Below are 13481 nucleotides of genomic sequence, written 5' to 3' on the forward strand. Positions count from 1 at the left end.
TCTAGGATGCTTTTTCACCTTTCTCAGAATCATTGACACCCCACGAGGTGAGATCTTGCGTGGAGCCCCAGAGCGAGGTCGATTGATGGTCATTTTGTGCTCCTTCCATTTTCGAACAATCGCACCAACAGTTGTCACCTTCTCACCCAGCTTCTTGCTAATGGTTTTGTAGCCCATTCCAGCCTTGTGCAGGTCTACAATTTTGTCTCTGACATCCTTGGACAGCTCTTTGGTCTTTCCCATGTTGGAGAGTTTGGAGTCTGCTTGATTGATTGATTCTGTGGACAGGTGTCTTTTATACAGGTGACTAGTTAAGACAGGTGTCCTTAATGAGGTTGACTAATTGAGTAGAAGTGTCTAACCACTCTGTGGGAGCCAGAACTCTTAATGGTTGGTAGGGGTTCAAAAACTTATTTCACTCAATGAAATGCAAATCAGTTGCTATCTTTTATTTAAAGTTATTTTTTCGATTTTCCTTTTGATGTGCTATCTGCCACTGTTAAAATAAACCTACCATTGAAATGATACTGTTCTGAGACTTTTCATTTCTTTGTCATTGGACAAACTTACAAAATCAGTGAGGGGTCAAATAATTATTTCCTCCACTGTATATTATATATATATATATATATATATATATATATATATATACACACACACATATACACACACACACACACACACATACATATCAGTATAGACATGCAAATTACAGTAAAATTAAAGTATACACTAACAGTAGATTTACCTTGTTTTCCCAAAACCTATTTTAGCTTGTATAAATTTGAAAATATGTTCATCTGACTGCAGGTTAAGCAATTTCTGTTGAAAAGAATAAAATTATTTAATACAATGCAGATCTATTAAGTTTTAAAAAAACATTGTAACAAAACAAACTAAAAATAAAAAAAGTGACTTGATTATAATAAATACCATTTGTGATATAGTAAATAAGTCAAAGGTTTTAATACATTGAGACTGAAGTTTCTCTTTCCTAGTTAGCAGTCTAAAATTAGGTTTACCCCCCCCCCCCCCCGGTTAAAAGGTTACAGATTTATAAATACATTGTTGGCAGCTTTCTATTTGTAATTCTACAGCACTTAAAACAATATACAGACAAATTGTGACAGAGGTTAGGATAGATTTCAGCTAATAAATGCATTATATATCTGTTTATGGTTAACCCATTTCATTATGGAATCTATGCTCCACAAAAAAATAAACAAAAACAAGTTTCAACTTTTCCCTGGAGCTTTTTACAGGTGCCATACATAAATAAATCACATGTTCCTATATGGCCACAAGATGGCTCTTTACTTGCATCTGTTAGGTGTGCATATGGAGTGCAATGTGCCAAATGTCCTTTGTGGTTTTGTTTAACCTGCTTATGCAATAACATCAAATTTACCATAATCTACAGACATAGGTGTCTGTTTCATTTACATGAAAACTTAATGTCTAACTATGATCAACTTCATGCCTAAATGAATACATTTCTGAACACAGACGCCATAAATACCCTGCCAAATGCAAGTATCACCGTATTCTTGAGGATCAGGAGGGGTGGTAAGGCAAGTAGGTGTCCTCCCAACTACAAATTACATTTCATTCAGACTTGCAAGTTAGAGAGTAGTGGCATATGCCAGGTGGTATGGACAGAGCTGCCCTGCACCTGCTGACACTAGCACCTTGTGCCAGGGTTTTTATCTGGTGCAAAGTGCAGAACACAGCCAGACCTGGGGCAGAGGTGCTCTGTGCAGGAGCACTAAGGGGCATGTTCTTGTGCTGCCCCTTTAGCAAAGGTGTAACTAAAAGGAAACAGACCCTGTAGGTGAAGGGGGGCCCAGAAGTGTAGAGGGCCCAGTAAGGCCCTAACTGACAAGCAATTTCAATATATCTTGGTAAAATAGGTAAATTTACCAATATTTTGGGGACCAAATGACACTGCCCGTTAATGCTCAAGTTAAAAGTAAATGACAATATTTATGCCGTGCTTTGCTGACATGATTTATCGTTTTAATTTGAGGTGCACACACACCTCAAATTTCATCAGATTTCATCAAGAAAACTGAATACATGTATGTATATTTAAATATATCTTTACAGTATATAGTTTTACAACATGCAGAGATGTTTTTGGACTCTAAAAAGAAAAGAAGTCAACCCCCCCCTCCCACCCCGAGGAAAACCACACAGACACCAGGAGAAAATACAGCCTCCTTTCAGATAGTGCCCTGGGCTGGAATCTAACAAAGGACCCCAGCAATGCAAAGCAGTAGTGATAACTACAGAGCCACAAAGCCTCCCTTCACGTTAAAAGACAAAAATTACAAAGCACAGGGCAGGGTGCAAATATTAAAAAACAGGCAAGCTAGAGAGCAGCAGTTGGTGCAAAATGCAGGGCAGCCCTGCAGGACCCCCCTTTGCTCACAGTGCTGCTTAGTGCTTTGTGCATAGCTACGAAGAAGAACAATTTTGCACCCAGCAGGGCTCCAGCACTCACTAACTGAATGTTCTTTTCTATGACTTGGTACCAACTTGGTGCACTGCCACCTTGTGGCCAAATTGTAAAATGCAAGACAAAACCTTGAAATAAAGACATTGATACTTAATATCTCTCAATGATGGAGAGCGAGACCAGCTAATCTGCAGTTCACTTTCATTTAGGGAAAGCAATTGCCCTAATAAGGAAAAGCACAGGGAACCTAACAGCAAAAGCGAAAGCTGCGCTCACTATTACAAACGTTTTCAATTATATAGCAAAATACAACTAAAGCGTGACTACATAACGCATGCAAACAAACAAAAAAGTTCACCTGCAGAAACATATAACATATTCATACATTTTGTTCAAGAATGTAATAAAAATGCACTGTCTTTGTACTGCAACATATTTAAGGCAGTGCTGTGTAAGAGTTTCCTTAAAAACTATAACCACTTAAAGGGTTATAACCCTGCCATAACGACACTGTTCCATACAAATGTTTATGGACTACAACACCCTGCATACTCCAACATAATATCTGATACAGTCTACAGTCTAGCAATATCCAGTCTTTTTTTACATTGTACTAAAGCCAGCAAAGCACTTGGCGTTTTTGATGATCCACCAATGACAATTCTGCCTAGTTTGTACACCTGATTTGGGTTACTTGTTAAAACAATCATTGCTGGTGGCATTAAATATACACCTTTTACCTATAAGCACTTTCAGTTAAAATCACTGGGGCAAAATGTTAGGCACCCCTCAATGATTTTTTTTTTTAATTTGAGAATTTTTATTAATTTTCACATGAAAGAAAACAGTACAATCAACATATTTGCTTTGTATTCTAACATCGTTATATGCTTGCTTACAATAAAGGCTTTATATATGCTGACTTATTGGTTTTGTGCGTATTCTTCTTTTTGGTTTCATGCTTATTTTACACTTTTAGTGGGCTATAGTTGATTGGTTAAGAGGGAGTGGTATAGTGGGGTGGGTAGAGGTGTGGGGGTTGGGATGGGATGGGAGGGTGGGGAAAGTAGGGTTAGAGGTAAGGGGAAAGATAGAGGTTACCGGTTCAGGTTGGTCACTATTCCGAGCTATCTGTCTGCTGGTTCTCCAGGTATTGGGCCCACGGATACCACTCCAGTTCCCCCTCGTAGCTCTTATCCAGTAATTTGTTCCTGATCGATTCCATAGCTTTGATCCAGTTTATTTTGGTTATGAGTGTTGGAGTACCCGGTATGTTCGGTTGCTTCCAATTGGCTGCTAATAGTGTTCTTGCTGCTGTTAGGATGTGGGCTGTCAGTTTGCGTGTTTGTTTGGGTTGTGTGTTTCTTGTTTGTATTCCTAAGAGGAAGAGTTGTGGTGTGGGTTCAACAGTGATGTGGAGGACCTCGGAGAGTAGAGTTGCTACTTTTTGCCAGAATTCTTGGGCTATTTTGCATGTCCACCATGTATGTAGGAATGATCCTTGTTCTCCGCAGCCCCTGAAGCAGATTGATAGTTCTGGGTTGTTTGTGAGTTTACTAATGCGAGTGGGAGTGTAGTACCATCTATAAATGATCTTATATGCTCGTTCACTTGAGATTGCACAGATCGAGGTTTTACTGGCTGTGTCCCATATGCGTGACCAAGTTTCTTCTGGTATTGTGGAGCCTAGGTCTTCTTCCCATTTTTTCATGTATGTTTGTTGTAGGGGTGTTGTGTCTGCCGCTAGTCGGTAGTATAGTAGGGATATTAGGTGCCCTGGCTGAGTTTGTCTGTGGCATATGTCTTCAAAATAAGTGAGTGTTTGGTTTGTTTGCGTTTTAATTTTTGTTTCTACGAAGTGTTTGATCTGCAAGTATTGGAAAAGTTGGGTGTTTGGAATCTCGTATTTGTCTGTGCATTCTTGAAATGTTATGATTTTTTGTTCTGGTGCGAAGGCTTTTATCATGGTCAGATTTGCTGCTATCCAGGATCTGAAAATTGTGGCTGTGCAGCCAGGTATGAATTCTATGTTGTTAAATATTGTTTTAAGTTTGGAGTTGGTGGGGCTTAGTTTTGATTTGTGTGCTATCGTGTCCCAGAGGTCTAATGCATGCTTAGAGGTTGGGAGTAGTTCTGTAGTAGTTTTTCTTGACAGTTTAGGTATCCAAAACAAGTGTGCTAATTGTAGGGATGAGGTAAAATGGTTTTCTATCGCTTTCCATGGCTCTCTTGTGGGTGTGTGGGCGTTTATCATGGCCTCTAGTCTGCTTGCTAGGTAGTAGCGGTATATGTGAGGAAGTCCGAGGCCCCCCAACAACTTGGGCTTGGTCATGATTGGTGCTCTGATTCTGGGTTTTTTACCTTCCCAGACGAAGTTTGTTATAGATTTTTGGAGAGCAGTTGCTGTTTGTTCTGGAAATTGTATTGGGAGTGTTCTGAATAGGTATAGTATTCTTGGGAGTAGGGTCATTTTTACTGCGGCTATCCTACCGAACCAGGAGAGGTGGTATGAGTGCCAGGTGATTAGGTCTTTTTTGAGTTTTTCTATTAGTTTGGGGTAGTTGGCATTATAGAGGGTTTGGTAGGAGGAGGTTAGGTTGATTCCTAGGTAGGTTATTGTGTCTTTTTCCCACTTGTAGTCGAAGTTTAGCTGTAGTAGTTTTAGTTCAGGATTTGGCATGTGTAGGGGGAGTGCATGCGATTTAGTTGGGTTTATTTTGTATCCCGTAAGGTTTTGGAATTTTTCCAGGGTAGCTATCAGGTTTGGTAGTGTGGTTTGTGGGGAGGACAGTGTGAGGAGGATGTCATCGGCGAACAGGCTGATCTTGTGTTCCGTGGGGCCAACTTGGAATCCTTTTATGTTAGGGTTTTGCCTGATCGCGTGGGCTAATGGTTCTAAGGAGAGGGCGAAAATTAGTGGAGACATGGGGCAGCCTTGTCGGGTTCCCCCGCGTATCTCGATTCGGTCTGAGTGGGTTCCCATGATTGTTACTTGTGCTGTCGGTTTTGTGTATAATTGTTGTAATCCCGTTATGTATGTTTTGGGCAATTTCGATTTTTCTAGTACTGCGAACATGTATTTCCAGTTTAGCCTGTTGAATGCCTTTTGTGCATCCAGGGATAGTAGGAGTGTAGTGGATTTTATTTTATGAGCTAGGGAAATTAGATTGATCGCTTTTCAGACATTGTCTGCGGCTTGTCGGCCCGGTACAAAGCCTACCTGGTCGTGATGGATTAGTGTGGGGAGCACTGTGTTTAACCTGGTGGCCATGAGTTTTGCAAATAGTTTGAGGTCTACGTTTTCCCCTCAATGATTTTAATCCCTTACCTGCTACCCTCTTTCAGGCCAGGACAGGTGAAAGCACCGTACAGTCACAAAACAAAAACTGTAGTATCGTGTTAGCCAGTGTCAAAAATAATTTAAAAAACACAAATACAAGAGTATTGTAGAAATAATACCTATATTGGCTATCAATAGGAATACACTGCAAGCTTTCGGAGCTCTAAGGCCCCTTTTGTCTGATGAAGGGGCTTTAGAGCTCCGAAAGCTTGCAATGTACTGCTATTGTTAGCCAATATAGGTATCATTTCTACAATACTCTTGTATTTTCTTGTCAAATTGTTTGACTAGTTGTTGTATTTTTTATATTATTGAAACATTTTTCATTATTGTTTCCCTTTAATTACAGTTTAATATATTAAAAGCATAAAATGCCCTGTAATCTCACTACATAAGTGAGATTTTAGATTTTGAAATTAAATGAAGGATGTCTAAAAAAAGGGAGATATCTAGGAGAGGGTTATTGATTGTTATTTATGTAAGAACCATGTGTTTGCATGTATAGCAGGATTTAAATTTTTGTATAGTAGGCTGTACATATAAAAACTGACATACCTTAGTTGTTTTATTTATGAGCCAAGTTAAAAAGAGAACCAGGAGTATGTGAATTGTGAGATTACAAAGTCTCCTCAGAAGATCTCCCCTTTTTAGGTTTCTCTGAAAGTAAAAAAAATAGTTATGCATAGTACATTGTTTTAAGATTTAAATAATTTAAGGATTAATACTTAGATATAAATATGATTTTTCTTTCTTAGCCAAAAGGTGGTACAGGTATAGGATCCCTTATCTGGAAACCCGTTATCTGGAAAGCTCCGAATTACAAAAAGCCCGTCTCCCATAGACTCCATTTTAATCAAATAATTCAGAATTTTAAAACAGATTTCCTTTTTCTCTGTAGTAATAAAACAGTACCTTGTAATTGATCCCAACTAAGATATAAATAATCCTTATCGGATTCAAAACAATCCTATTGGGTTTAATTAATGTTTTATTGATTTTTTTAGTAAACTTAAGGTATGGAGATCCAAATTACAGAAAGACCCCTTATTCGGAATACCCTTGGTCCCAAGCATTCTGGAGAACGGGTCCTATACCTGTAAAAATATTATAGTTTATTGAATTGAATATCTATCAATAGTAAAAAAAAAAAAAACTAAACACATTTCATTCATAGTATAATACAAGCTTTACACTACAATACAATCCTTTCTTAAAGCCGATATCTTGCGTAATTAATATGTATTCTGTATGTAGTGCTTGTTACCTGAAGTCTTCTTACTAGCATTGCTGCTATAACAAAGCTGAGAACAAGGGATCCCAGAATCATGGTATTATTAAACTGCAGCACACAAACCGCCAGCAGGCATGTCACTTGTATCAAGTACAGTTTTGCTACCTGCAATACATAATCCATTAACACATGTTAAATCCAACGGTTAACAGCTTACCCTGACAATAATAGGAATTCATATTCCAAAATTATCTGACAGTTAAATAGATTTTATTCCTATAGTTACAACAGGATTAAGCTATATAAACATATATATTTATATTACAGAAAGAGAGTTACATAGATCTTCATATATCTAGTATAAATAAATATAAAGCAACTGGACTTGTTAAGTAATCATTGAAGACGTTTCACTACTCATCCGAGCAGCTTCTTCAGTTCAAATGACTGGTATGGGAAGTCCTCAGCATATATACTCTTCCATTAATCCAATCACAATGGCAGTTTGTAACTCTTCAGAGAGGTAATATCTGAAACTCACAGAGGTGTGAATGCTGTGGAGTTACTTTGAAAGGATTACCAAAGTATCATGCAACATCCATTCATGCAACTCTAACAAGTAACACCTATTTGAAGAGTTGCATGATACTCTGGTAATCCTTTCAAAGTAACTCCGCAGCATTCACACCTCTGTGAGTTTCAGATGTCACCTCTCTGAAGAGTTACCAAGTGCCATTGTGATTGGATTAGTGGAAGAGTATATATGCTGAGGACTTCCCATACCAGTCAGTTGAACTGAAGAAGCTGCTCGGATGAGTAGTGAAACGTCTTCAATGATTACTTAACAAGTCCAGTTGCTTTAAATTTATTTATACTAGATATACCATGACCTGGATGAATGAAAATCTTCATAGACATAGATCTTCATAGCTATGCAGACCCTTTCTAGCAGGTTGTACTCCTGACAACTAGTGATATTTGCTTATTAAAGTTTTTAATTATGGTGTTATATTAAAATATGTGATAATATGTGAAATTTCAGTTGCCAGCCCTACACATCTACCCAACTAAAGCGAGTATATTTATGTCCCTAGCTCAGCTTGGAAATGCATACAGGCCAAGACAATATTTTTATTCAGAGGCCAATAATCACTGCAAACCATGCCAAAGACTCATTGTAATCACACATAGGATAATTTGGAATGTTAAAATTATCAAGGCACACAAATGTCCAAGTATATCAAGTAGTTAGATATCAACTCAGAGAATGGGGAGAAGAACTGGGGTAATCAGACCGTTGCTTTTATTTTCCTACTTGTAGTAAACTGTTCAGAGCTAATTTTTGATTGGTTGCTGTTTGCAAGTGTACTTATGCAATTTAGCTATTATGTCTCTATCACTTAAACAGCACATACACTGATGGCAAAAATACATATTTTTGTTTTAACATAATGTCCAAAACATTTTTTTTTCACAACTTACCTTTATGGCAGGAATCATGTCTGAACAATCAAGAGCAAACAGGACGAGTGCTTGGAGAAGCAATACAAACTGGTTGAACTGCCAAGTGATGCTAAAGATGAAAGTTGAAATAAACACCACACTCAAGGCCATTCTCTGCACAAAGAAACAACACAATACATAGTAAAAGTCAGGTATAAGATAAACAAGGATACATAAAATGTTCACAGAGATGTGCTTGTTGTTCCTATTGAAGTCAGCTCTGTTAACATTTATATTGTGAATATTTGAAAGTTCTGGCGTGGAATCTATTAAACAATTCAAAAAGCTCTCCCTGTAAGAGCACCACTTGCCAAGTATTATTTTTAGGGTGAAACACTGCTCTCTGAAAATTGTTCCAATACTTTATACAGCCGGCATTTGCATATTAAAGAGGCGGTAGTTCCCCTTGTTTCAGTTAAAAGAGATGGCAGCTACAGTCAGGTGTTTAAATGAACGTTATAAGCTAGGGTTTGTCTGCTCAGTTTGCACTCAGGAAAACATAAAAAATGTGGATAAAGGGAACTCCTCACAAACAGGCAAGGGTATTGCTTAACTACATGTTTAAACTTTCCTGACTAATGTGCCTGTACCTTGCTGGAATGCAGCTTTCCTTTGACTATCTGGAAAAAAAAAATCAAATAAAGAGTAAGAAAAAAAAATCTAAAGCATGATGTGATCACTCTTTTTTTAATTTTTTTTTTTTTTCAGGAAATGTCAAAATGTCAAACAAGTCACATGACTACAAGAAAATTCTTATTCCAAGGAAGCACATTTGGGGGCAAATTTATCAAAGTGTGAAATTATTGCTCTCTACAGAAAAAACTCACCCATGTTTTATTCATTTCTATGGGAATTTTAGAAGTGCATTTATAAAATGGTTTACTCTAACTATCGACCATTGATAAGTATGTTTCTAAAAATTCCATAGGATTGAATAGCAGGTTGGTAAGTTTTTCTGTAGTGAGCTATCATTTTTACACTTATATAATAAATCTTCCCTTAAAGTCATTTTACAGCACTACTCCTCTCAACATGATTTCAGACACAAACAAAAATGCCAGCATCACTTCAAATTCAGTACATGCAAAAAAATACAAGCATTTGCAAATAAAAGCAACTTTCAGAGGCATATTTATCAAATTTTCAAAATGCAATGTTTAATAACAAAAACTTACCAAACTCTATGTGCTTATTTAAAAAGCTTGAAAACTTTGATTGATTAGAAATGTGAAAAAAAACCTGAACGCAGCAAAATTGCACTCTACTCATTAGTGTACTAACTTTGAGAAAAATTTAGATAAGGCTAAAAAACTTAAATTGAAAAACACGCTTGCATTTTGCCTGGGACAACAACTATTGACTTCAACATGAATTTGCCAGCTTTTACAACCTTGTTTGCAAAAAACCTCGGACACTGAAAAATTGAAATACAAAGAGAAAGGAAAGATTTGCAAATCATTTAAATTTATTGCAAACAGTACAAAGACAACATATCAAATGTTGAAATGGAAAAAAAAATATTTTTTCTGAAAAATATATGCACATAGACCACATTACTTTTCATGGGCTTTGGTGCTGGGCCTTTAGGGTGCACCGACTTCTATCTCAGAGTGTTGCTGGGTTTGAAAAACACAAGAATGTGATGTTTGTTTTTCTGATGTTCCAGAAACATATTGTACATAGAATTTTTAACAAACATCACATTCCTGTGTTTTTCAAACCCAGCAACACTCTGAGAAGTTGGTGCATGCTAAAGACCCAACACCAAAGCACATGAAAAGTAATGTGGCCTATGCTGTCCATTGTAGTGAAGAGTGCTCCAACATAGGAGGGCGAACTCCTCAGCAGTCTACACCTCAAGGAAAAGGGACACTCTTTTGAGGACAGCAATGTGCGTATTTTGGACCGAGAAGACAGATGGTTTGAAAGAAGTGTGAAAGAGGCCATTTATGCAAGACTAAAAAAACCATCCCTGAACAGAGAAGGGGGCCTGCGACAACGTACAATGCTGCTTTGCTCCTTATCCGAGCAGCTTCAAAACAATTCTCACTTCCGGTCATGTACTTTGAAAGATTAACACCTGCCTCAATGAGAATAATGTACAATTGTGACTGGATCAAACTTTCTTAAGCCTGTAAATTTCACCCAACACCTAACTGAATAAGTTCAATGAAACTATTGTGGTTGGATGTCTGTTACTGTTCTACCCTCAAGGGTTTAAATGCTGGGGAATTCCCTACTACTCATTTGAACTGAAGAAGCCACTCAGATGAGAGGTGTTCTAGACTAAATTCTACTAGATACTGTATATCATGACCTGGATGAACTGGAATCTTGAAAATTCTTTTTAAAAATCATAAGCATCCTACAGGCTAAAGAGGAGGAGGACATCCGGCTTTTTATCAGAGCACAGTTTAAAAGCCAGCATCCACGATGGTATGGGGTGCAATACTGAACGATATATACAGGTTTTGGAACAACACATACTACAATCCAGATGATGTCTGTTTCTGTTTGCTTCTTTCAGCAAGGCAATGCTACATCACATTCTGAATGTATCACAACAGCTGGCTCCATAGTAAAAGAGTCCAGGAGCTAAACTAGCCTGCCTGCAGTCCAGAGCAGTTACCCACTAATAACATTTGGCTCATTACAAAAGGAAAAATATGGCAAAAGAGACCCAGAACTGTTGAACATCTTAAATACTATGTCAGGTAAGAATGGGACAATACTGAACATTCAAAACTACATTAATTGATCTCCTCAGTTTCCATGACACAGAGTGTTGTTAGAAGACAAGGTGATGCAAAACAGTGGGACACATGCCACTGTCACAACCTTTTTGGAAATGCTTTGTTGCTATTAAATTTAAAATGAACATATATTTTCAGAAAACCAAAAAACATATTAAAAAGCATTTGATTTGTTGTATTTATACTGTTTGCAATTAAATATAGGGTTTAAAAGATTTGCAAATCATCCCATTCTCTTTTTATTTACATTTTACACAAGTGGTCTCAATGGTTTTGGAAATGGCATTATAGATGGTTTAGTTTTTTTTAAAATATTAAATGTAAAAAAAAAAATTTTTCTTAATAAATCTTAAACATTCGCATTTCGAAAACTAATTTAAATTTGTGAATTTTAGTGCAAAAAACCTATAATCATGGTAAAAACTCAGATTCAAAAGTTGATAAATCTGTGCTAAGGGGCAGATTTATGAATGCCCTAAGCAGGCTTCCTTAAATAAGACGAAGTTTGGCATCTCTGCTTGCACCTATGCCAACATGGGGAAAAATACTTCAACTAATGAGGTTTTTTTCTGTTTTTTCAATAATTTCTCTTATACTTACTTCCTTAAGAGCTGTTAAATTAGGTCTGAGCAGATAGGTAATTCCAGCTATTTGAACAGCAAAAAATGGCAGTGCCCAATTCTCTCTTAAAGGTATTGTAAACTCAACTCTTGTAGTATCAACCCTTTAATAAATAACACAGAACAAGGTTAAAAATGCTTTCAAACACTTTTTAATTGATGTATCTCTTGCAAGTGGCTCACCGTTTATTTAAATAATTAAACATCCCATGAAAATTTATTAAACATTAAGAAATGAAAAAGCCTTTGCCCCTGGTGCTGGATTAAGGGGCTGGTTCAACTGCAGAACAAAAATTTAAATAGTGAAAAAAAACTACAAATAATAAAAAATGAAGACCAATTGCAAATTGTCTTAGAATATTACTCTCTACATGACACTAGGGGGCACATTTACTAACCCACGAACGGGTCGAAATGAGTCCGATTGCGGTTTTTTCGTAATGATCGGTATTTTGCGATTTTTTCGTATTTTTAGCGATTTTTTCGGCGTCTTTACCAATTTTTCGTTACCAATATGATTTTTGCGTAAAAACGCGAGTTTTTCGTAGCCATTACGAAAGTTGCGTAAAATCTGGCGATTTTTCGTAGCGTTAAAACTTGCGCAAAAAGTTGCGCTTTTTCCGTAGCGTTAAAACTTACGTGAAACTTCGCACCTTTTAAGTTTTAACGCTACGAAAAAGGCGCAACTTTTCGCGTAAGTTTTAACGCTACGAAAAAATCGGGCAATTTTACGCAACTTTCGTAATGGCTACGAAAAACTCGCATTTTTACGCAAAAATCGTATTGGTAACGAAAAATTCGTAAAGACGCCGAAAAATATCGCAAAAAATACGAAAAAGTCGCAAAATGTTCATTTTCAAGTCGGAACTTTTCCAATTCGGGTCGGATTCGTGGGTTAGTAAATCAGCCCCTAAGGGTCCCATTCATTAAATCACGATGACCACGATTAGAAAAAAATAGTATTTTTTCTAAAGTTTAGAACTTTTCATACTAATGATAATATCGAAAAAGTACTTTTTCGTGATATGTTCGTTATTCCACAAAAAAGTCGGACTTTTCGTGCTCTGCGCAATGACAACAAAAGTTTCATTATTCATTCAAGCTTTGGTATTGTGACTATCTTTTGGCCAGGTTGGAGCTGTAGAGTGCCATTGAGTCCTATGGAAAGCTTCCAAAATCATGCACTGAAGGATCAAAGTCAGAAAGGTTTTCGCGCTGTTTACGATCGTTATGTAATTTCGTAACTTTCGGATTGCAACCACAATATTTTTGTACGACCACGACACAAATTTTCATGCAATTTACTCACATCAGAAATTATTGTGGTTGCTCCGAATTTTTTCTAATCGTACTCAAAGGTGGACAACTGCTTTAATGCATGCCTTTGGTATATATGTATATATACATATACAGTATAGTAGAGCACTCTTATGCAAGATACAAATCATTTACTGTAAAATTAACATTTTGTTCCTTACTGGGACTTCCCTCAACACATCTTAACAGCGCTACAGTAAACATTTGTTTTATTTGCTCCATTTTTAGCAGTACCAGAGGAAGTAAATCAGTATGGAAT

General features: G+C 37.0%; 1 protein-coding gene across 4 annotated transcripts in view; it reads right to left on the reverse strand.

Annotated features, from left to right (window-relative positions):
* The window catches only part of dpy19l3 (dpy-19 like C-mannosyltransferase 3), a 36085-nt gene that overhangs the window by 11207 nt on the left and 11397 nt on the right, over positions 1–13481 (reverse strand). For all 4 annotated transcript variants that reach the window (XM_031900809.1, XM_031900807.1, XM_031900810.1 and 1 more), the window contains 5 exons: positions 11886–12009; positions 8512–8646; positions 7063–7194; positions 6354–6455; positions 749–822 (listed from right to left, as the gene is read on the reverse strand). In XM_031900809.1, coding sequence (XP_031756669.1) covers positions 749–822; positions 6354–6455; positions 7063–7194; positions 8512–8646; positions 11886–12009 — 567 coding nt within the window. The remainder of the gene's footprint in view (positions 1–748; positions 823–6353; positions 6456–7062; positions 7195–8511; positions 8647–11885; positions 12010–13481) is intronic.

The sequence above is a fragment of the Xenopus tropicalis genome, chromosome 4 (assembly GCF_000004195.4).
Source record: "Xenopus tropicalis strain Nigerian chromosome 4, UCB_Xtro_10.0, whole genome shotgun sequence".
Lineage (NCBI taxonomy): Eukaryota > Metazoa > Chordata > Amphibia > Anura > Pipidae > Xenopus > Xenopus tropicalis.